This window comes from Heterodontus francisci, chromosome 5 (assembly GCF_036365525.1).
Source record: "Heterodontus francisci isolate sHetFra1 chromosome 5, sHetFra1.hap1, whole genome shotgun sequence".
NCBI classification, from domain to species: domain Eukaryota; kingdom Metazoa; phylum Chordata; class Chondrichthyes; order Heterodontiformes; family Heterodontidae; genus Heterodontus; species Heterodontus francisci.
In genome coordinates, this window is record NC_090375.1 from 174201855 (window position 1) to 174227943 (window position 26089).

The 26089-nt window shown below is 45.1% G+C and overlaps 1 protein-coding gene across 1 annotated transcript in view; it reads right to left on the minus strand.

Moving 5' to 3' along the window:
* LOC137370296 (regulator of G-protein signaling 22-like) overlaps positions 1–26089 on the minus strand; it is a 163844-nt gene that overhangs the window by 127019 nt on the left and 10736 nt on the right. The window contains exons 4-5 of the mRNA XM_068032675.1: positions 3620–3841; positions 1252–1337 (exon numbers count right to left, since the gene is read on the minus strand). Coding sequence (XP_067888776.1) covers positions 1252–1337; positions 3620–3841 — 308 coding nt within the window. The remainder of the gene's footprint in view (positions 1–1251; positions 1338–3619; positions 3842–26089) is intronic.

A 26089-nucleotide genomic window follows, 5' to 3' on the forward strand; every position in this document is an offset into this window, starting at 1 on the left:
TGGACACCTGCAAAAAGCTGGAATTTTTGGATGTTGACTTTGTATACAATAATAGGAAAACAAGCAGGTTCAAGAAAGCCAGCCAGGAACTTGACCTCCTCAAAGCAACACTTTGACTGACAGATGAGACACTATGTTTGGCCATGTGATCGGCTCAGGAAGGCTTTTTGCTTTCTCTTTGGACTTTTAAAAACCAGTGAGTTGGACAAAGCGCAGGCATTTGAAACTTAGACCTGACCTGCTTGGAGACTAGAGAAAAAGACCTCTCTCTGTTGAGGAGACTTGCATCTCTTAAAAAGAAATTCCGCATTTGAAAGGTGGCAGATTCCTATTGACTCCTGTCTCTGAAGAATTCCTGCATCCAGTGTGGTTCTTGTTGCCTCCTATGTTTTGGGAAATCCTGGAACCTGAATAAAGCTTCTACTGCTGTGTTGCTACTGCGAGTCCTGAGCAGACCTGTTGCTACATCCCTGTTAAAAAACCTATGTGATGCCTGCTGTAGTCAAATTGCCTTGAAGGCCTCCCCATCAAAGACTGTTCATCAATCTCGCCCAGAGAGACTTCGAGTGGCATCTGACTATTCGACTCTGGGACACTTCACCCAACCAAAGATTGCCTACCAGAACGTGACAAACTGATTTATTTTTATTATTCCTTCTATTCCTAAGAAACAGCTCTAAACCAAAATCCTTTTTCCCCAGTTAACTGTATTTTTTGAACATGTGTGTGTGTGCATGAGGGCTAAGGAACTAAGGAGCTTTTCATATACAGATTTATCTCATTAGTAGTTAAGACTTATTGTTTCTTTTCTATCAAATAATATCAAATGTTGTTGTTTAAAGAAACCTGCTTTATTCTGGGGGTTAAATAGAGTGTCTAATTTGGCTATTCTTCAGTAGGTGGGAAGATTTATTGATATGCTGTGACCTGTGGAGTAGTGGGACTGAATTAACAGTGCATTTCTCCTGCTTCGGTCGTAACAATTACAACAGTAACCATACTTCAAAAGTACTTCAGCGTGTTGGAATGTCCTGAGGTCTTGAAAGGAGTTTATAAATTCAGGTATTTTATATCAGTTTCTTGACATGGAGCCCAGATGCAGTTCAAACTGCATATAGTTACTATGCAATAAAGATTATTGTTTAAACACTACAGTCTAAGAACATCTCTGGATAGACTCTATACAGTAGCATCGTACAGAACCAAATATATAACTACAATCACTCATAGAAAAAGATTTGGAGCTTTCACCTGTACTCAAAGTAACAGTCACTCATAAGGAACGCTGGGAGTCTCTCATTTTTTATCCATGCAATACCCTGCACGTGATCAAGGTACTAAAATAAAAAAAAGCTCATATTCGATTACTTTATTACATTACAGTTTTTCCAAACAAAGAGTTGCAGATATTTGAAAGATCTGAGTAGATTATTATTACTATTCATTGTCATCAAACAGGAAAAGCAGCCAATCAGATTGAAGCATTCTCAAAGCCAACAAACCAGGAAGTAAAATGCCCAGATAGCCTTCAATTTTAATTACATTTTACAGAGAGCGAAATAAATGATTGGGACATAAACATGGGATTAAGGTAGAAGCTGAAATATCATAAACAAACTTTAGAAAATATATTATTTCAAAAGTATGTGGAATTTCTTTAAACATGGAGAAATTTGACAATCCACAAATATAAAATTAGATTTTCAGGGCCAGAGAGGTTTTCCAACAGTATTTATGAATTTAGTAGGCCATTAAAAACCTAGTTATACCTCAATCAACAAGATATAACTTTTTCAAGGGTTTCTACAATGAAATTAATAGCAAAAAAGGGAAAGTCAGTTCAAAGAACAAAGAACAAAGAAAATTACAGCACAGGAACAGGCCCTTCGGCCCTCCAAGCCTGCGCCAATCCAGATCCTCTATCTAAACATGTCGCCTATTTTCTTAGGGTCTGTATCTCTTTGCTTCCTGCCCATTCATGTATCTGTCTAGATACATCTTAAAAGACGCTATCGTGCCTGCGTCTACCACCTCCGCTGGCAACGCGTTCCAGGCACCCACCACCCTCTGCGTAAAGAACTTTCCACGCATATCCCCCTAAACTTTTCCCTTCTCACTTTGAACTCGTGACCCCTAGTAATTGAATCCCCCACTCTGGGAAAAAGCTTCTTGCTATCCACCCTGTCTATACCTCTCATGATTTTGTACACCTCAATCAGGTCTCCCCTCAACCTCCGTCTTTCTAATGAAAATAATCTTAATCTGCTCAACCTCTCTTCATAGCTAGCGCCCTCCATACCAGGCAACATCCTGGTGAACCTCCTCTGCACCCTCTCCAAAGCATCTACATCCTTTTGGTAATGTGGCGACCAGAACTGCACGCAGTATTCCAAATGTGGCCAAACCAAAGTCTTATACAACTGTAACATGACCTGCCAACCCTTGTACTCAATACCCCGTCCGATGAAGGAAAGCATGCCGTATGCCTTCTTGACCACTCTATTGACCTGCGTTGCCACCTTCAGGGAACAATGGACCTGAACACCCAAGTCTCTCTGTACATCAATTTTCTGCAGGACTTTTCCATTTACTGTATAATTCACTCTTGAATTGGATCTTCCAAAATGCATCACCTCGCATTTGCCCTGATTGAACTCCATCTGCCATTTCTCTGCCCAACTCTCCAATCTATTTATATTCTGCTGTATTCTCTGACAGTCCCCTTCACTATCTGCTACTCCACCAATCTTAGTGTCGTCTGCAAACTTGCTAATCAGACCACCTATACTTTCCTCCAAATCATTTATGTATATCACAAACAACAGTGGTCCCAGCACGGATCCCTGTGGAACACCACTGGTCACACGTCTCCATTTTGAGAAACTCCCTTCCACTGCTACTCTCTGTCTCCTGTTGCCCAGCCAGTTCTTTATCCATCTAGCTAGTACACCCTGGACCCCATGCGACTTCACTTTCTCCATCAGCCTACCATGGGGAACCTTATCAAACGCCTTACTGAAGTCCATGTATATGACATCTACAGCACCTTCCCTCATCAATCAACTTTGTCACTTCCTCAAAGAATTCTATTAAATTGGTAAGACATGACCTTCCCTGCACAAAACCATGTTGCCTATCACTGATAAGCCCATTTTCTTCCAAATGGGAATAGATCCTATCCCTCAGTATCTTCTCCAGCAGCTTCCCTACCACTGACGTCAGTTCAGTGATTTCTATTTGATTGCAGTGTGGGGGACTTCAACTGCTCACCCTTTGGAAAAGCGTAGCATCACTGACAGCAACTTCTACATTTAACTGTACAGATACAGACTCCAGAAGTTGCTGTCGATTTCAAAGGAGTAATGATGGCAAATCATACCAGATTCACCATCGTTTCCACTGCAAAATTGCAGCCAATGCTATATTCTGTTTGCTGCTTCTGATGAAGGGTAATATCCATGATCTGTACCTATCTTTCTCTTTAAAATGTGGCACATTCACAGCAATTTCTGTTTTTAAACTGAGATTTCTGCTGTAGTTTTTTTTTTGTTATCCTTAAATACGCTATCCCTGGCAAACATACCGAGAGACATAATGACAATGTTAATTATCTACCTACCTTTACAATGAAGTTGTTTTCAAATGTCAGATCCAGAGCAGTGATTTTTGGTTCAAACAGAGGATGTTTTTCTTTGGATTTTATTGTCACATTGTAGATGGGGTCTACAGGAGTATAAGCACGTACCAGACTTTTCAACTTCCTCAACAGATTTTTCTTGGCGTTGTCAACTATTTCAAATGTCTCTGTTTCTTTGTTAAACAAAATTGGCATTGGAAAATTCTGTGAAACAGAAGTGCATGTGGATTTATTACATAGAAACAGAACAATAATTTTGTTCCAAATATATTGCCAATAATAGAGGCATAAAAAATCTATGTGCTGAATTTTATGGGCTCCCCGAGATAGGTTCGGAGGCAGATGGGTCCATAGAATTGTGGCAGGAGGTGGGGTGGAGGTTTGGGGGCTTGCGGAGGGCAACGCTATTTTGTTGGGAGCAGGATAAGCCAAAAACAGCCTTCCTGCCCAGAGCTCAATTAGGGCCTTTAAGTGGCCCATTAGCGGCCACTTAAGGCCTCTTGCTGCTGCCGCTGAGATTTAACCAGTGGTGGGAGGGGGCCTCCGCCACATGGGGGGGTTGCCCGGTAAAATGAGGCACCGTCCTATGGGCTTGGCGGGAGGGGGGCTCCTCTGTGGGCAGTCTGGGGCCCACGGAGGGCCCCTGCTGGAAAAACCTGTAACTCCCTGAACCCCTTTCCACATGCACTTAACACTACCCTCCCTCTCCCCTGTTGGTCTGGCCTTGGCAGTCCCACCTCACTTACCTTGGATCTGGGTTTCCAGCGCTGGGCCTTGGTCCAATGCCTCTGCAATACTGGTCGTGGCCACCACTCCCGGTGGCATTGCTGATACTACTGAACTGCAGGCCCTGTGAGTGACTGGCAGCTCTTGGAGGCAGGATCCCCATATTTAAAGGGACGGAGATCCCGGCACAGGGCTGTTAATTGGCCTGGCACAGCAGAATCATTCCATGGGGACTCCAGCTGACCAAGATGGTACTCCTGTCATTTCTGCTCGGTGCCGGGAGTCCCGCCATGGGCACAAAATCCAGCCCTGTGTGTCTTTTACATTTTTGAACACTTTTGTTTACTAGTTATAAAATTATTGGAGATGGAAGAAAAGGCTCTTTGGCCGAGCAAGGCAGTGGGAGGGGAATGGTCATATTAATGAGCCTCCAGGATTACATCCAACCAGGAGTTGGCAATCCTACCTTAAAAGTTTGGGGCAAATTCATTCATTCCTCTTTCTGGTCTTTGGCAAAAGAAAAGTTGAAAGGATAATTTATAGCAGTTACATTAAACACATGCCAAACCTCAGAGATGCCAATCTTGCGGCACTGCACATCTTTATCAGAACGCAAGAACAGCCTGCAATGAAAAAGGATCATAAAATCTCGTACTTTCACAGACTATGTACAACCTGCCCTTTCAGAGGGAACAATCGGCATAGGTACTCCTTGATCTCCAAAGATAGTCTAATAAAACTCCATCCCAGCCTTGCCTCAATTCAAATCCTGGCTAGTTGCCCTCCACAGATGAAATCCGCAGGCCCAGTAGAATATTACGGTTATTTCACTCTATACCTATTGCTATAGCCTCCATTCCTAACCAGATAATTATCCAGTTCTTAATCAACGCAGCATCAACTAACTTTGATAAGATTCTGTTCCAGAAAATCCACTGCCAATGTCACGCAAGGCTTGTTAATTGGGTGACAAAAGTCAGTGAACTCAAGAAGTAATCAATATACTTGAGAGAGGTGAATAACCTTTTTTTAAAATTAGAAACTTTTTATGCAGAGCAGCTGGGTTCCAGCTAACTATTTCAATTTGAATTCTTCAGAAAAGTTATAAAACTAGGTGCCACCCTCAGGTTTTCATCATTCCACACTTTAGATGCACTTTATTTGTGCTAAAAGGTTTCCAGTGTAGAATCTTGTATCCAGCAAGTTTTGGAGAGTCAATTAATTCCTTCAATCTCAGATAGGTACTCACAGGAGGTGCAGACCGCTAGCAACAATTTTCCCCGTAGAAAAGACAGGGAAATCAGAAGACAAATCAATTTGGGCTATTATATTGGCTGGCAACAGGGTAGCATTGGCTGAAGCCACAGGACAAACTGTCCCTTGTTTTCTGGTCCAGGTAATGCTTTCTTGTGGAAGGAACATCAGAAATAGGAGCAGGAGTAGGCCAACAGCCCAAGGAGCCTGCTCCAACATTCAATAAGATCATGGTTGATCTTTAATCTCAACTCCACTTTCCCACCATATCCCCATATTTATTCATTCCGTTTAAGTCCAGATGCCAGACTTCAGCCAATTCGATTCACTCCGTGTGATATCAAGAAACGACTGAGGGCACTGGATACTGCAAAAGCTATGGGCTCTGACAATATTCCGGCAATAGTACTGAAGACCTGTTCTCCAGAACTTGCCGCGCCCATAGCCAAGCTGTTCCAGTACAGCTACAACACTGGCATCTACCCTGCAATGTGGAAAATTGCCCAGGTATGTCCTGTACACAAAAAGCAGGACAAGTCCAACCCGGCCAATTACCGCCCCATCAGCCTACTCTCAATCATCAGAAAAGTGATGGAAGTTGTCATCAACAGTGCCATCAAGCAGCACTTGCTTAGCAATAACCTGCTCAGTGACGCTCAGTTTGGGTTCCGACAGGGCCACTCAGCTCCTGACCTCATTACAGCCTTGGTTCAAACATAGACAAAAGAGCTGAATTCAAGAGGTGAGGTGAGAGTGACTGCCCTTGACATCAAGGTGGCATTTGACCGAGTATGGCATCAAGGAGCCCTAGCAAAACTGAGGTCAATGGGAATCAGGGGAAAAACCCTCCGCTAGCTGGAGTCATACCTAGCACAAAGGAAGATGGTTGTGGTTGTTGGAGGTCAATCATCTGAGCTCCAGGACATCACTGCAGGAGTTCCTCAGGATAGTGTCCTGGGCCCAACCATCTTCAGCTGCTTCATCAATGACCTTCCTTCAATCATAAGGTCAGAAGTGGGGATGTTCGCTGATGATTGCACAATGTTCAGCACCATTCATGACTCCTCAGATACTGAAGCAGTCCGTGTAGAAATGCAGCAAGACCTGGACAATGTTCAGGCTTGGGCTGAGAAGTGGCAAGTAACATTCGCGCCACACAAGTGCCAGGCAATGACCACCTCCAACAAGAGAGAATCTAACCATCTCCCCTTGACACTCAACGGCATTACCATCGCTGAATCCCCCACTATCAACATCCTAGGGGTTACCATTGACCAGAAACTGAACTGGAGTAGCCATATAAATCCCGTGGCTACAAGAGCAGGTCAGAGGCTAGGAATCCTGAGGCGGGTAACTCACCTCCTGACTCCCCAAAGCCTGTCCACCATCTACAAGGCACAAGTCAGGAGTGTGATGGAATACTCTTCACTTGCCTGGATGGGTGCAGCTCCAACAACACTCAAGAAGCTCGACACCATCCAGGACAAAGCAGCCCGCTTGATTGGCACCCCATCCACCAACATTCACTCCCTCCACCAGCGACGCACAGTGGCAGCAAGTGTACCATCTACAAGATGCACTGCAGCTTCTTAGACAGCACCTTCCAAACCTGCGAGCTCTACCAACTCGAAGGACAAGGGCAGCAAATACATGGGAACACCACCACCTGCAAGTTCCCATCCAAGTCATACACCATCCTGACTTGGAACTATATCGCCATTCCTTCACTGTCGCTGGGTCAAAATCCTGGAACTCCCTTCCTAACAGCACTGTGGTGTATCTACCCCACATGGACTACAGTGGTTCAAGAAGGCAGCTCACTACCACCTTCTCAAAGGTAATTAGGGATGGGCAATAAATGCTGGCCTGGCCAGCGATGCCCACATCTCATGAATGAATAAAAGAAAAATTTACCAATCCTAGCCTTGAATATACTGAATGACTAATCATCCACAGCACTCTGGGGTAGAGAATTCCAAACATTCACAACCCTCTGAGTGTAGAAATTTCTTCTCACCTCAGTCCTGAATGACCGACTCTTATCCTATGACCCTTAGTTCTAGCCTCTCCAGCCAGGGGAAACAACCTCTCAGCATCTACCCTCCCAGAGCCCTTTCAAATTTTATATGTTTCAATGAGATCACCTCTCATTCTTGTAAATTCCAGAGAGTATAGTCTTATTCTACCCAATTCCTCCTCACAGGACAACCCTCTCATCCCAGGAATCAATGGGTGGATCCATTGAACTATTGCAGTAAGGTCAGAGAAAAAGTTTATTAAGTTAGTTCTTTGTGAGTGAATTCTTCATAAGTCTTTTCAGTGATAAAGCAGTGGTGTGCTTCTGTGTTGACTTCAAAGGATTAGCTGCATAGCTTTAGTACATGAAAAGATCAGCTGTACATTTTTGTTATTATAGGCACCATAGAAACAATCTCAAGTTGGCATTCCAGCCTTGACTCAGATACATTCCTTCTATTTTAATAACAATAGTAGTAATTGATGACCTCACGAAAGGTCATCAACCTGAACTTTTAACTCTGGGCTGAATTTTTCGGCACTGCCTATGGTCCCGCGCCATTGATGGTGTGAGGTCACGCTGCTGGGAGTGCCGGAACCATTCTAAAAGGGCTGCCAGCACTCTTTTCAATTGTTGAAGCAGCAAAGACTCAGAGGGTCAGAAGCAGAAAGCAGGCCACTGCAACAACGGCAGAGGCAAAATCCCACGTGGCTCCATGGTTTATAGATGCCTCCCTGCAGGTTCTCCTACAGGCTGCTCGGGCAAGACGGGAGGTCCTCTTCCCCTGGGATGGGAGGAGGAGAAGACCTGCCCGCCAGACCAAAAAATCCTGGATGCAGTTTGCAGAGGAGGTAAGCAGCCATGGGGTTGCCCTAGATCCTGGTTGTAGTGTCGCAAGAGGGTGAATAACCTCATGAGGTCAGTCAAGGTAGATGCACCACAATGTGTCATGTCCTTCTATGTGGTGAGGTGTGAGGGTGAGCAAGTTAGCGTAGGGATGCCAACCCAGTTCCTGGCAATGGGGGCCAGGCAGCAGCATTGGTTGTGGCAGGCATGGCAGCATATCAATTAATGGCCCCAGACCCTCTCAGCTGAGTTCTGCATTGTTGCTTCTGAATGGTTGCATGCAAAATGTAGACCTGTGGGATCACCATGGGCAGTCAGATGACCAGCATCATAGGGATATGCGTACATCTTTGTCGGGTGACTCACAATGGTCATCTGTGTGCTGGCAGGAAAACACAGCCCACAACACCCGGGAAAGAGCGAAGACAGGAGTTGGTGTCCCATAACTCTTAATCCTGACCCCAGTGAGAAGGAGACACTGGACCTTGGCAGATAGCATGGGGGCTGTTCTATCTTGGATGGTGATCCATCCAAGAGACAAGAGAGTGAGTGGTCTAATGGATGGGCACAAGAGAGCTTCTAGTTAACACAAGGCATAGCGCACATGTGTCCACTACTGATCACATGGATTTCCACACTAGGGGCTGGATTTTACAGGGCTCCCGACGTTGGACTTCGTGGGATGGGAGGGGCGTGGAAGGTCATTCGGCAAAGGGCCGCCACAGAGTCCGACGCCAAGGGAGCCGGGCCCGATCTTCCCAGCGGTGGCGAGGCTCTGTGGCGGCTCCCCCCCCACCACCGCCGCTGGGCGATGGGACCAGGCTTCGCATATTGAAATGGGCACCATGAATACATTTAAATAAACTTACCTCCCATCTTACAGGCCTGCCGCAATCTTCCGTGTGGCGGCCAGCACTCCCGCGCCTTCACTTCCCCATCTGGGGAAAGCAAGTGTGACACTGTTGGGAAGGCGGGGGTGGGGGAGTTAAGACTTTTCGTGCCAGGAGTGGGGGAAGGGGTCAAATCATCATCATGAGTGTCAGGGAGAGCGGAAAGGGGTAAACTGTGAACTTTGTACAGTTCGGGGTGGTGGGGTGCGGAAGGTCATATTTGTAAGGTAAGTGTTTTTTGGGGGGGAAGGGCAGATACTTAGCTTTATTGTTATTGGGGGGTGGGAAAGGGGCATTTCAGTGGGCAGGGAGGTGTCTCTTTAAAAATTTAAACCTACCGACAGGGCTGGCTGCCGTTTAAAAATAGAGCCAGCACCTGTGCACGGGCAGCTGATGCCATTGCCAGCGTCGGACAGCCCACCCCGTCCACGTGACTGGGGAGGTGCGGCTGACCCAGGTATTAAAATGAGACGCCGCGCAGTAGATCGCGGCAGCTCAGCAGTGCGTGGTCCGCCATTTTCTTTTGCTAGCCGGCTCTTAAAATCCAGCTTTAGGAGTGGACTGAAGGATGTAATGAAATGTTCTTCATCCTCAATTACTCTTCTCTCTCACACAGGTTAAATGGAAGAGCAGACAGCTCAAGAGACCAGAGGATAGCCATCCATCTCTGAGGAAGAGGAGGGAGACTCAGAGGATGCACCGTTACATCATTCCCCTGCACCTTCCACCCAGCACAGATACTCTAACATCAGTGGGTCTGAGTTCATGAGTAGATCTGGGGTCACAAACTGGTAAGCACACCACAGACGCGGCTGAGCAACTGAAAGAGGCTGTGACAGCTGAGGCCACTGACACTTGTTGGACTGTAAGAGGCCAGGGTGATGCAGAACCTCAGGCTGATGACATGCCTCTGAAGTCATCTGAAGTCATTGGGGCGGCACAGTGGCGCAGTGGTTAGCACCACAGCCTCACAGCTCCAGCGACCCGGGTTCAATTCCGGGTACTGCCTGTGTGGAGTTTGCAAGTTCTCCCTGTGTCTGCGTGGGTTTCCTCCGGGTGCTCCGGTTTCCTCCCACATGCCAAAGACTTGCAGGTTGATAGGTAAATTGGCCATTAGAAATTGCCCCTAGTGTAGGTAGGTGGTAGGGAAAATATAGGGACAGGTGGGGATGTGGTAGGAATATGGAATTAGTGTAGGATTAGTATAAATGGGTGGTTGATGGTCGGCACAGACTCGGTGGGCCGAAGGGCCTGTTTCAGTGCTGTATCTCTAAAACTAAAACTAAAAAAGTGGCAGATCCTGGAGCTGCAATGAGAGGTGAGGCAACATCTGGTGAAGCTTCCAGAGTCTATGCTCATCCTGGCATGGAAAATGGAGGAGTCCATCCAGATCATGAGTGCCGCCATGTCTCTGGCGTATGGGCACATGGCTTCATCCATGGAGAGATTGGCAACCCTCCATGGAGATCCATAGCCAGCAGACCACTCAGTGGATTCCGTAGATACACGCAGACCTGCGAACCATCGCCACCTCCATGAGCCTCATGCAGCAATGGTTGGATGAGATCGGGGGTGGGGGTGGAGGCTCCCGAACTCACTGCCAGGTCCTCGCACTCCTCAGGTGAGCAGGGAGGGACAGGTGTGCCTTGAAAGGGAGGAGAAGCATCTACCTGATTCATGTGGGGGCTCCTCAGTGCGCTCATTGTGGACAGTGGCTCTCCAGCCCCTCTGTCAGTGCCTCACTCAGCCCTGATGACAGAGGAGACTCCTGCACTTCTGCAGGAGGCCCTCAATATGCCAGGGCCCTCCAGGCCTGAGGCAGCCAGAAGAAGATGGCCAAGGCCATCCCAATCAAGTTCAGCAGTCTGCCTCCACCACAGCTGACAGTGCGGGGGTAGTACCATGTAGGAGCACACGGAAGAGATTTAAGAAGAGCACCTGGCTGCACTCAGGTTCATGAGTTACTCTTCTTTTTGATTCTTGAAGCCTTGAAAACATTTGTAACGCCATTAAATTTCTGATGTGGCATAGCCTGAGTTATCGTTGCATCTCTTGGGGGCCATCTATACCTCTGGAGCACCCTGGCTCTGTCAAAGAGTTTAATGGGTGGTAGCACATCATGTGGGGTCAGGGCACTCCCCATGCTACAGCGTCCAGTCTACCTGGAACCAGGTAAATGGTTAGGTTAATGAATGAGGTGGCACCAGGGCTGCAGATGCTGAAGCTTTATTGGACTGTCAGTAAGGATCATGTGAACTGTTCCTGTACGTGCAGCTCCTGAGCATTCCTTGCGTGTATAACATGGTGCTTGTCTGTGGTTCCCGAGGCTCCGCAGCATCCTGCGCCTGGTCATCATCTTCCTCCATACCCTGATCGTCGGAGGAGGTACCATGCCCAGATCTACCTAGGTATTAGAACCGCATCTTAAGAAGCCCCATGGCCTGCTCGATGGTTGTTCGAGTTGTGCCATAGCAGATGTTGTATCTCGCCTCTGCATCAGTGCTAGGGTTCCTCACAGGAGTCAGTAGCCATGGGTCTTCCATAGGTAGCCCTTGTCAACAAGCTTAATTACCTGACCACCTCATGGAAGCGCGACGGCCTCCCACCATGCCAGCCAACCTTCGCAATATCCGGATCTAGCGAGAAGACCTAGATCTAGCCCTCCGTCCCAATGGCTTCCGACTCAATATTGTGATCCTCCCGCTTCCTGGCCCACTTCCAAAGGGCCGAGAAAATTCAGCGCTCTGTTTCTCTTTCCACAGATGCTGCCAAACAGACTGTGTATTTCCAGAATTTTCTGTTTTTATTTCACTCTTTCTTTAATAAACAATGGAAACACTATTGTATAGATCAATTGGGTACTTTCAGTATTCTGTTTCTTTTAAGATACAAATAAACCTGTGCTGCAACCATGAATGAGCTGACAGGTCACACATTATTTCATTGTTTATAACTAGAAGTGAACAATGCTGTTGCCACTGATGGTTGTCCTGGCTTTAGAAAAAGTTACACTGTTGTCAAAGTGCTCTCTGCTTGGGAAGTGTTAATGTGACCGAGGACAGGAAGTTCCTGTCGCTAATATTTATAGCAATTGGAGTTCCTGCAAATTCATTGGAATTACAGATCTATTCTTGAATGCAGAAAAAGTGGGACTCACAGATAAACTGAAGAAAAAAATCAATGAATAATCCTTTTTGTGAACCTGTATTCAAAATGAAAATTAGGCCATTTTTAGAGGAATTATAATTGCCTGGAATTTGAAAGTTGGAGATACGCAGTACATCTCATCAACTACTCACCTTTTCCACAGGTACGTTTCCACACATACACTGTTTAGCCATAGCAAAGTTTCTCATACCTAGTCAGAACCTTCCACACTATATTGGCAGCAACTTTCCTGTTAATCTCTGTGCACTTCTTCCACAAGGTGGGCAAAGGGAGTCTCATAGTTTCACTGCGCATGGGAGTGATGAAGGCAGGATTTTTCCATCTACCTTTACTGTGATGATATCAGTCATAGGTTTGATTAATAATGAAGTTTATTTAGGGGTCATACATGACTCAATGATTCCAGAACAGTTCCGCAGTTTCTGCCTGGTTACTGCACCAAATACCTGCTACTCATTCTTCACATCATCACTTTCCTGAACATTCAGTGGTAATTCCTTTTGAAAAAACACAGCTAATTTGTACAAAAGAAAAACACAGCTAGCTTGTATACAGTTTTGTCTGTTACAGGCAAAATAAAACTGACCACCACTGTGAGTTAACCTCTTCAGCATTAAGCTAAGGCTTAGTTGTCCTTTAAAGAAGTTAGTTCCATATGCATGTTGCAGCCTACTGCATATTTACTTGCCCTACTTGTACAAGACCAGAAAGACTGAAGTAGCGAATCCCGGAGTATCCAAGCTTTTTGTTTTTGTTAGTTACTGATGTGCACAACACCATGGAGTTACGGGCCACATCTAAAATTTAAATCACTTTTTCCATTAATTTGCAAATATCTCAAGCTGTGGATACTAACAAATATTGGCCTTCTGATTTAGGATTTATCTGCCAAGAATGCTAAAAACATAGGAGGAGTAGGCCATTCAGCCCATCGAGCCTGCTCCGCCGTTCCAGATGATCATGGCTGATCATCCACTTCAATGCCTTTTTCCCACACTATCCCCATATCCCCTTATGTCATTGGTATTTAGAAATCTGTCAATCTCTGCTTTAAACATATTCAATGACAGGCCTTCCACAGCCCTCTGGGGTAGAGAATTCCAATGATTCACAACCCTCTGAGCAAAGAAATTTCTCCTCATCTCAGTCCTAAGTGGCTTCCCCCTTATTTTGAAATTTTGTCCCCTGGTTCTAGATTCCTTATCCAGGGGAAACATTTTACCTGCATCTACCCTGTCTATCCTTTCAAGGATTTTGGAGGTTTCAATGAGATCACATCTCATTCTTCGAAACTCTAGAGAATACAGGCGCAGTTTCCATAATCTCTCTTCATAGGACAGTCCTGCCATCCCAGGAACAAGTCTGGTGAACCTTCGTTGCACTCCCTCTATGGCAATAATATCCTTCCTAAGGTAAGGGGACCAAAACTGCACACAGTACTCTAGGTGGTCTAACCAAGGTTCTATACAATTGCAGCAAGACTTCTCTACTCCTGTACTCAAATCCTCTTGCGATAAAGGCTAACATACCATTAGCCTTCCTAATGGGTTGCTGCACCTGCATGTTAGCTTTCAGCGACTTATTCACAAGGACATCCAGGCCCCTTTCTACATCTACACTTTCTAATCTCTTACCATTTAAGAAATACTCTGCACATCTATTCCTCCTACCAAAGTGGATAACCTTACATTTTTCCACATTATATTCCATCTGCCATGTTCTTGCCCATTCACTAAGCCTGTCCAAATCCCCTTGAAGCCGCTTTGCATCTTTCTTACAACGCACATTCGCACCTAGTTTTGTGTCATCCGTAAACTTGGAAATATTACGTTTGGTCCCCACATCCAAATCATTGATATATATTGTGAACAGCTGGGGTCCAAGTACTGATCCTTACAGTACCCCACTAGACACAGCCTGCCAGTGCAAGAATGACCCGTTTATTCCTAATCTCTGCTTTCTGCCTGTTAACCAATCCTTAAGCCATGCCAATATATTACCTCCTATCCGATGTGCTTTCATTTTGCTAACCAACCTCCTGTGGGGGACTTTATTAAAAGCCTTCTCGAAATCCAAGTATACTACGTCCACCAACTCCCCTTTATCAATTCTGCCAGTAACATCCTCAAAAAACTCCAACAGGTTCATCAAACACGATTTCCCATTCCTAAGTCCATGTTTATGCCCAATCAGATCATTATTATCCAAGTAAAAGCAAAATACTGTGGATGCCGGAAATCTGAAATAAAATCAAGAAATGTTGGAAATACTCAGCAGGTCTGGCAGCATCTGTGGAGAGAGAAGCAGAGTTAACGTTTCAGGTCAGTGACCCTTCTTCAGAACTGGCAGCTATTAGAAATGTGAAAGGTTTTAAGCAAGTAAAGCGGGGTGGGGCAAGAGATAACAAAGGAGAAGGCGTAGATTGGACAAGGTCACACAGAATAACCGACCAGAAAGTCATGGAGCAAAGGCAAACAATATGTTAATGGTGTGTTGAAAGACAAAGCATTAGTACAGAGAGGGTGTTAATGGATGAAAACTGAACAGTACAAACATGAAAAAAAACAGTGGGTTGGCAAACTGAACAAACTAAGATAAAATAAAATAAACACAAAGAAAATATAAAAAAGAAAAAATAACTAAAAGTAAAAGTAAAATGGGGGGCCCGTCATGCTCTGAAATTATTGAACTCAATGTTCAGTCAGGCAGGCTGTAGTGTGCCTAATCAGTAAATGAGATGCTGTTCCTCGAGCTTCCGTTGATGTTCACTGGAACACTGCAGCAATCCCAGGACAGAGATGTGAGCATGACAGCAGGGGGGAGTGTTGAAATGGCAAACAACCAGAAGCTCAGGGTCCTGCTTGCGGACTGCGTGGAGGTGTTCTGCAAAGCGGTCACCCAGTCTGTGCTTGGTCTCCCCAATGTAGAGGAGACCACATTGTGAGCAGCGAATACAGTATACTACGTTGAAAGAAGTACAAGTAAATTGCTGCTTCACCTGAAAGGAGTGTTCGGGGCCTGGGATAGTGAGGAGAGAGGAGGTAAATGGGCAGGTATTACACCTCCTGCGATTGCAGGGGAAGGTGCTGTGGGAAGGGGACAAGGTGGTAAGGGTAATGGAGGAGTGGATGAGGGTGTTGCGGAGGGAACGATTCCTTCGAAATGCTGACAGGGGAAGGGAGGGGAAGATGCCTTTGGTAGTGGCATCACGCTGGAGGTGGCGGAAATGGCGGAGGATGATCCTTTGGATATGGAGGCTGATGGGGTGGAAAGTGAGGACCAGGGGAACCCTGTCGCGGTTCTGGGAGGGAGGGGAAGGGGTGAGGGTACAGGTGCAGGAAATGGACCAGACACAGTTGAGGGCCCTGTCAACCACAGTGGGGGGGAATCCTCGTTTGAGGAAAAAGGAAGTTATATCAGAAGTGCTGTCATGGAAGGTAGCATCATCAGAGCAGATGCGTCGGAGATGGAGAAACTGGGAGAATGGAATGGAGTCCTTACAGGAGGCAGGGTGTGAAGAAGTGTAGTCGAGGTAGCTGTGGGAGTCAGTGGGCTTATAATGGATACTAGTAGACAGCCTATCCCCAGAGATGGAGACAGAGAAGTCAAGGGAGGGAAGGGAAGTAAAGGCGAGAGAAGGGTGGAAGGGTTGCTTCTAATTTCCACCCTTCTCTCACCTTTATATGGTCCATCTCTGACACTTCCCTGTCCTTCCTCGACTTCTCTGTCTCTATCTCTGGGGATAGGCTGTCTACTAATAACCATTATAAGCCCACCGACTCCCACAGCTACCTTGACTACACTACTTCACACTCTGCCTCCTGTAAGGACCCCATTCCATTCTCCCAGTTTCACTGTCTCCGGCACATCTGCTCTGATGATGCTACCTTCCATGACAGTACTTCTGATATGTCTTCCTTTTTCCTCAACCGAGGATTTCCCCCCCCACTCCCAACTGTGGTTGACAGGGCCCTCAACTGTGTCTGGTCCATTTCCTGCACCTCTACCCTCACCCCTTCCTCTCCCTTCCAGAACTGCGACAGGGTTCCCCTTGTCCTCACTTTCCACCCCATCAGCCTCCATATCCAAAGGATCATCCTCCGTCGTTTCCGCCACCTCCAGCGTGATGCCACTACCAAATGCATCTTCCCCGCCCTTCCCGTCAGCATTCCAAAGGGATCGTTCCCTCCGTGACACCCTCGTCCACTCCTCCATTACCCCACCACCTCGTCCCCTTCCCACAGCACCTTCCCCTGCAATCGCAGGAGGTGTAATACCTGCCCATTTACCTCCTCTCTCCTCACTATCCCAGGCCCTGAACGCGCCTTTCAGGTGAAGCAGCAATTTACTTGTACTTCTTTCAATGTAGTATACTGTATTTGCTGCTCACAATGTGGTCTCTTGTACATTGAGGGAGACCAAACGCAGATTGGGTGACCACTTTGCGGAACACCTCCACGCAGTCCGAAAGCATGACCCCGAGCTTCCGGTTGCTTGCCATTTCAACACTCCATCCTGCTCTCATGCTCACCTCTCTGTCCTGGGATTGCTGCAGTGTTCCAGTGAACATCAATGCAAGCTCGAGGAACAGCATATCATTTACCGATTAGGCACACTACAGCCTGCTGGACTGAACATTGAGTTCAATAATTTCAGAGCATGACAGGCCCCCCATTTTACTTTTATTTTTAATTATTTTTTCTTTTTCTTTTTTTTTGTGTTTATTTTATTTTATCTTAGTTTGTTCAGTTTGCCTACCCACTGTTCTTTTTCATGTTTGTGCTTGTGGCTGTTCAGTTTTCAGTCCTTTAACACCCTATCTGTACTTATGCTTTGTCTTTCAACACACCATTAACATATTGTTTGCCTTTGCTCCATGACCTTCTGGTCGGTTATTCTCTCTGACCTTGTCCTATCTGTACCTTCTCCTTTGTTTTCTCTTGTCCCACCCCTGCTTTACTTGCCTAAAACCTTTCACATTTCTAATATCTGCTAGTTCTGAAGAAGGGTCACTGACCTGAAACGTTAACTCTGCTTCTCTCTCCACAAATGCTGCCAGACCTGCTGAGTATTTCCAGCATTTCTTGTTTTTATTTCATTATTATCCAAGTGTTCATTTATCACATTCTTTAGAATAGATTCTAGCATTTTCCCTACTACTGGGATACAAATATCTCAAGCTGTGGATACGAACAAATATTGGCCTTTTGATTTAGGATTTATCTGCCAAGAATGCTAAGAACATTTCTGTGTTGCATTGGTTGCCACACTACTAGTGAACTCCCTACATTTGTAAAAAATGGTGACCTAGAAATTGGATTGCGCTGCACCCATTTTACAGACCTAAAACAGGCACCTAAGAATCCAATACGAAAGGCACTGTGCGCACACAGGTTCCATGCTGGAAGTGCATGGGCCTCCATATTAGAATTAGAATTAGAACATTACAGCGCAGTACAGGCCCTTCGGCCCTCGATGTTGCGCCGACCATCTGACCTACACTATTCCATTTTCATCCATATGTCTACCCAATGACCACTTAAATGCCCTTAAAGTTGGCGAGTCTACTACTGTTGCAGGCAGGGCGTTCCACGCCCCTACTACTCTCTGCGTAAAGAAACTACCTCTGACATCTGTTCTATATCTTTCACCCCTCAACTTAAAGCTATGTCCCCTCGTGTTTGCCATCACCATCCGAGGAAAAAGACTCTCACTATCCACCCTATCTAACCCTCTGATTATCTTGTATGTCTCTATTAAGTCACCTCTCCTCCTCCTTCTCTGTAACGAAAACAACCCCAAGTCCCTCAGCCTTTCCTCGTAAGACCTTCCCTCCATACCAGGCAACATCCTAGTAAATCTCCTCTGCACCCTTTCCAAAGCTTCCACATCCTTCCTATAATGCGGTGACCAGAACTGCACGCAATACTCAAGGTGCGGCCTCACCAGAGTTTTGTACAGCTGCATCATGACCTCGTGGCTCCGAAACTCGATCCCCTTACTAATAAAAGCTAACACACCATATGCCTTCTTAACAGCCCTATTAACCTGGGTAGCAACTTTCAGGGATTTATGTACCTGGACACCAAGATCTCTCTGCTCATCTACACTACCAAGAATCTTCCCATTAGCCCAGTACTCTGCATTGCTGTTACTCCTTCCAAAGTGAATCACCTCACACTTCTCCGCATTAAACTCCATTTGCCATCTCTCAGCCCAGCTCTGCAGCCTATCTATGTCCCTCTGTACCCTACAACACCCTTCGACACTATCCACAACTCCACCGACCTTCGTGTCATCCGCAAATTTACTAACCCACCCTTCTACACCCTCATCCAGGTCATTTATAAAAATGACAAACAGCAGTGGCCCCAAAACAGAACCTTGCGGTACACCACTAGTAACTAAACTCCAGGATGAACATTTGCCATCAACCACCACCCTCTGTCTTCTTTCAGCTAGCCAATTTCTGATCCAAAGCTCTAAATCACCTTCAACCCCATACTTCCGTATTTTCTGCAATAGCCTACCGTGGGGAACCTTATCAAACGCCTTACTGAAATCCATATACACCACATCCACGGCTTTACCCTCATCCACCTGTTTGGTCACCTTCTCGAAAAACTCAATAAGGTTTGTGAGGCACGACCTACTTTTCACAAAACCGTGCTGACTATCGCAAATGAACTTATTCTTTTCAAGATGATTATAAATCCTATCTCTTATAACCTTTTCCAACATTTTACCCACAACCGAAGTAAGGCTCACAGGTCTATAATTACCAGGGCTGTCTCTACTCCCCTTCTTGAACAAGGGGACAACATTTGCTATCCTCCAGTCTTCCGGCACTACTCCTGTCGACAATGACGACATAAAGATCAACAACAACGGCTCTGCAATCTCCTCCCTGGCTTCCCAGAGAATCCTAGGATAAATCCCATCTGGCCCAGGGGACTTATCTATTTTCACTCTTTCCAAAATTGCTAACACCTCCTCCTTGTGAATCTCAATCCCATCTAGCCTAGTAGGCTGTATCTCAGTAATCTCCTCGACAACATTTTCTTTCTCTACTGTAAATACTGACGAAAAATATTCATTTAACGCTTCCCCTATCTCCTCTGATTCCGCACACAACTTCCCACTACTATCCTTGATTGGCCCTGTTCTAACTCTTATCATTCTTTTATTCCTGACATACCTATAGAAAGCCTTAGGGTTTTCTTTGATCCTATCCGCCAATGACTTCTCGTGTCCTCTCCTTGCTCTTCTTAGCCCTCCCTTTAGATCCTTCCTGGCTAGCTTGTAACTCTCAAGCGCCCTAACTGAGCCTTCACGTCTCATCCTAACATAAGCCGCCCTCTTCCTCTTGACAAGCGCTTCAACTTCTTGAGTAAACCACGGCTCCCTCGCTCGACAAATTCCTCCCTGCCTGACAGGTACATACTTACCAAGGACACGCATTAGCTGCTCCTTGAATAAGCTCCACATTTCGTTTGTGCCCATCCCCTGCAGTTTCCTTCCCCATCCTACACATCCTAAATCTTGCCTAATCGCGTCATAATTTCCTTTCCCCCAGCTATAAATCTTGCCCGGCGGTATATACCTGTCCCTGCCCATCGCTAAGGTAAACCTAACCGAATTGTGATCACTATCGCCAAAGTGCTCACCTACATCTAAATCGAACACCTGGCCGGGTTCATTACCCAGTACCAAATCCAATGTGGCATCGCCCCTGGTTGGCCTGTCCACATACTGTGTCAGAAAACCCTCCTGCACACACTGGACAAAAACAGACCCATCTAAAGTACTCGAACTATAGTATTTCCAGTCAATATTTGGAAAGTTAAAGTCCCCCATAACCACTACCCTGTTACTCTCGCTCCTGTCGAGAATCATCTTCGCTATCCTTTCCTCTACATCTCTGGAACTATTCGGAGGTCTATAGAAAACTCCCAACAGGGTGACCTCTCCTCTCCTGTTTCTAACCTCGGCCCATACTACCTCAGTAGACGAGTCCTCAAATGTCCTTTCTGCCGCTGTAATACTTTCCTTGATTAACAATGCCACACCCCCCCCTCTTTTACCCTCTTCTCTGTTCTTACTGAAACATCTAAATCCCGGAACCTGCAACATCCATTCCTGCCCCTGCTCTACCCATGTCTCTGAAATGGCCACAACATCGAGATCCCAGGTACCAACCCATGCTGCAAGCTCACCCACCTTATTCCGGATGCTCCTGGCGTTGAAGTAGACACACTTTAAACCAAGTTCTTGCTTGCCAGTGCCCTCTTGCGTCCCTGTAACCTTATCCCCTACCTCACTACTCTCAACAGCCTGTACACTGGAACTACAATTTAGGTTCCCATTCCCCTGCTGATTTAGTTTAAACCCCCCCCGAAAAGCACTAACAAATCTCCCCCCCAGGATATTGGTACCCCTCTGGTTCAGGTGAAGACCATCCTGTTTGTAGAGGTCCCACCTACCCCAGAATGAGCCCCAATTATCCAGGAAACCAAAACCCTCCCTCCTACACCATCCCTGCAGCCACGTGTTCAACTCCTCTCTCTCCCTATTCCTCTCTTCGCTAGCACGTGGCACGGGCAACAACCCAGAGATAACAACTCTGGTTGTTCTCGCTCTAAGCTTCCACCCTAGCTCCCTGAATTTCTGCCTTAAATCCCCATCTCTCTTCCTACCTATGTCGTTGGTGCCTATGTGGACCACGACTTGGGGGTGCTCCCCCTCCCCCTTAAGGATCCCAAAAACACGATCAGAGACATCACGTACCTTGGCACCTGGGAGGCAACACACCAACCGTGAGTCTCTCTCGTTCCCACAGAACCTCCTATCTGTTCCCCTAACTATGGAGTCCCCAATGACTAATGCTCTGCTCCTCTTCCCCTTTCCCTTCTGAGCAACAGGGACAGACTCTGTGCCAGACACCTGCACCCCATTGCTTACCCCTGGTAAGTCGTCCCCCTCAACAGTATCCAAAACGGTATACCTGTTGTTGAGGGAAACGGCCACAGGGGATCCCTGCACTGCCTGCTGGTTCCCTTTCCTTCCCCTGACGGTAACCCATCTACCTACTTCTTTTACCTGATATTGGTAAAGGCTTCTCTGTAGGCATCCACATCAGTGCCTCAAACAGACATTACATCCTTTGCATATGCTTTTCAGGGGCCTTATTCTTGTTTGAGACATATTAGCACCTTATTGTGGAGCCATGAAGAGCAGGAGTGCTCCTCCCAGCTCCAAAATAAATGTACTGGCTGCTTCTGGACACTAATCACACCCTACTCCCGATTGCCTGCTGCTCCCGGACTCTCCTAACCACCTCGGCCAGTATCTAGCTGTTTCTGGGATCACTGGTGCCCACAGCAATAAGCAAATGAGGCCAGCAAACTAAATTACCATGTCCTTGCTGCTGGCTTCATTAGACACATTGCATGTGCTGCACAGCGATCAAGCACTGATTCCAGCACAATCCAATTTCGAGGCCGGCAGATTTTCAAAGTTAAAAGTGGTAGTAAGTGAGAATTGTGGTAGTGCAATGCCAAGAATACAGTGACAGCTGCAGAGAGGATAAGGAATCCTTGACTTTTGTACAACCACTGTGCATGATGAAAATAGAAATTCAAGACATTCAGACTCTATTTCGCCAAAATCTCAAATGTTTGCTCAAAACTCATTAAAGTGGCCATTTTTGCACCTTTTGTGGCCTACTCAGTGAATTATGATTCATGGACGCTTTGTTCGGTAAAACCTGCCGGTCAAGAGAAAGAGCCCTCAAAAGTGTTCTTCCAAAGATAATGTGTGTCGTTGCCACCCTGGACTCCCCTCCCCCTCCTGCCCACAATCTGCCCCTCTGGATCTACCTTTCTGCCAACTGCCATAGTATCCAAGCTGCCCAGTATTGCGCCAGGCCAAAGACAGTGGGCTGCAGCGGGATGCCTGTTTAGGGTGTGTTGGGGTGTGCAGCTCACTGGCAGCATGTTCATGAGGCCCGGGTCTTGAAATGACTCAGGATTCCCAGCGAATGGATCCGGTGGTCAGTTGACCGTTAAAATCTATCCCAATATCCATGAGAATGTCAGACAGTAAAATTTCCAGGCGATGGGTTCTCTTGTTCTGATATTGCAGTTTCAAAAAGTCTTTCATGTTAGAATTCCTATGAGGAAAATCTTACATATTATTAAAGAGGGAAAGCATAAAATAAAAGTGTTTTTTAACTTTATATTATCCCAACATAATACAGAATGGAGGATTGTAAATTGCATAGCTTATTCCAACGAATTATTTTTTTGTGGAGTAATACACTTTGAAAATTCTACATTCAGAGCTTCAGGTTTCAAAATCATATGAATTCCCAAGATCCACAAAAGCACATTGGCAATTTTAGACCTGCCCACTTTTGTGTGGATGTAAGAAAAATATACTTTTCATGATGATTCAAGAGGCAAGTGTCTTATATTGTTAATTTCTCTTGGATTTCAATATTTGAAAAGTCAATCAACTTCTTCATTGATCATTTGGAAAACCCCAGTAGTTTTGACATGTGCTATTATCTTCTGAATACTGATTGGTAGATTGGCATTTAAATTGAGGATCAAGTGTTACATTTACATAAATAACCTATTTAAAAATCTATACTGTAATGACTCAGCAAGATCTACAATGGGCATCGCTCTGCATCAATCACAGTGGTTCTACAAAGATATACAAATATTACTGCTGCATATGAAATGGCTTTCTTATATCATCAGAAATCAATCCTGTTCTTTCTGTCATACAGAAATGACTATAACTGACATTGAGGAAGCTGTCACAAATCCTAGAACCAATCTGGTTTTAATTAATAAAAAATTCATTTTTATATGAATCTGTAGCTTAGCCAAGGCACTGGAATGTTGAAAAAGGGGGCTGTGCTTGTTGCATTAATCAGGCTTATCTTAGTTTTAAAATTTGAACCAAATGAAATGCACGCCTCTGTCTGATTATGTCAAATGTTGTTTGATCAGGCTTTTACTCGTTGAAGTTATTTGCATTTGCAAGTTCCTTTTATCTTTGTCATCTCACTAGAAGAGGTGGATCAAACAGGGACAGCTTTGATTAGTTCCAAGTGATGAATTTATCTTCCATTTCTGTTTGTGAGCGTTGACTGTGTGCAAATTGGCTGCCACATTTCCTATGCTACAACAGTGACTACACTTCAGAAAGTACTTAATTGGGGTGTTAAGCATTTTAGGACATTGTGAGGTCCTGAAAGGCACTATATAAATGCACATTAGTAGTAGTAGTAGTAATTCCATTGTGTCAGCTTGTATATAAATAAAGAGAGGCATATCAGCAGGCTAGAGTACCATGTTCTTTGGTATCATTATATGTGTTGGGACTAGAAGGGGCCCCAGGAAGATCATTTCTCACATAAAGCTTTCCATCATGTTTTCATTTTCTAACATTACTAATGTGAAAATCTGTCCTTTTATTGTTTTATAATCAATGACATAGGCTAAGTTAAGCGTGCATTTGATATGTTTATTTCCTGAATTATCCTTGATTTTAAGTTCACATTACAGTGAGGCAGAATTCTATTTATATTTGCTTGACTTCTGTTCAGCTGGAAAGTTGACCATCCTGTTTAGGAGAGACACCTAAATACAACTCCCAAAAGTTATAAGTTTAAATGCTTATGGAACAGATAGTGGAGAATTTTTACTCTCTATATTAAGTTCAAGTAGACTTACAAAACGTACACTTTGCAAACCTAGTTTGATACTACACTGGATTTACACTCTATGTGGTGACAAATCAAAGTTGCATGAAACAACCCTTCCAAAGAATTCTTATTGCACTTAGTTCAGGTTGAGCCCTGATCCTGGACTAACACTGCAAATTTAAGCTTCAATATGAAGTGAAAAAGACTTTACATCGGAAATTTGCAGTGTAAACATTCCCGAAGGTCCTGCACAGAAAAGTATCATTCTGTAAAATCTAAACCAAACCCTCAAAAACAACACATATTATTGCAAGACAAAAATAATAGGATCCTGAAAACCACATTCTGCAATTACAATGTATTCAAAGGGAGTTGATCAGCTTATGCAGCTTTCTTAATTGAACGGAAGGAATCCTTTATATCTCACATTATATCTATGGTAATCAGCACATATTACAGAGAAGTACACTATTACCACTACAGTGAAACCTGTAAATTACAGACATCTTACAAACTGGCATCAGCTGTCCATTTTTTTGCCGAGGTCCTTATTTTCAAAATTGTTGTTGTAGGTACCATAAAAAAATTTACCAACAACCTTGAAGCAGCAGCTGAGATTATGATCAGGACCTAATCACCTATAACAATGCTAAGAACCCCCTCCCACTCACCAGCATTTGGCTAATGTTCACGTAACAGTTTTGCAGTCTACCTTACAGTTTCATTTCTCACTTGGAGCAAAGTGTAACTTTAGTAATGAATTGTGTTTCTCAGTTCTGCTTACCAACATTAGGGCAATCACAGGACAATAAAAGCAGTTGTGCTGAAATATTGAAGCTGGAAAAGGCAAGTTTTCGAACGAATTGAGCAAATTTGGGAGGGAAAGCACAATAGGTCACGTTATGTGTAGGAGTGAAACTGCCGTTTTCTGGTTGAGCAGTGAATCTGCAGGAAGACTGACAGAAAAATGGGACTCACAGGCCTGTCCATCACACTATAGAGCAGCAGAGAGACAGATAGACCTGGGACAGCCAAGCACCTTCACTCCCCAAAGCCAAAACTCCTCAAAGAAGCAGATCCACCATCAAAAGCCAAAAGAAAGAATACGATGGTAGGGTCAGGAGCTGAAAGAATACATGGATACAGCAGTGGGGCAGGAGAAGATGCCCATTTGATTGTTCACAAGTGCTGCCCTTGATTCAGGTGAAGTCAATATATGCATGTGGAGTTCTTTACCCATTGTCAGGAAAACCCTCTCTGCCAAATGGAAACATTAATTTCATCAGTTGGAAGCTTACATTAGACTTTTAATGGGAAAAAACCCTACAGTAACGTTTAAAACACTAGCAGCCAAGATGGCCACTGTCATTTACATCTGAAATACCAGAGATTGAACTGGAGACAAAAAGTCTAACAAGAAGCCCAACCAGGCCAATAGTTTGTTCTAAGTAATTGAATTACCTAAAATGGCTTCATTAGCACAACAGTCAAGGTCATCCTCACACATTGACTTTGAAAGAACCAACCCTCTCCAAGTGTAAATGGACATTCTGGGGCATGTAGAACCTTGAATTTCATTAGAAGATTCCAGAAAAACCTCATTCGAAACAAAGGGGATTGAGAGAACCATGTGACCGCCTGTTCATCTCTGAAGAAATGAGAAGTTTTGTTACACAGACAGAAGACAAGTGGTAACAGAGCATGCAGGAGCAGAAAGCTGTGTGCTCCCCATTCTCTATCTCTTCTTTCTCTCTCCCCAGAAAACATCAAGTTTGAAAACTGTCTGCGACTGGGGGATCTTACAAGCCTACAGACTGCTACAGTCAGCAATA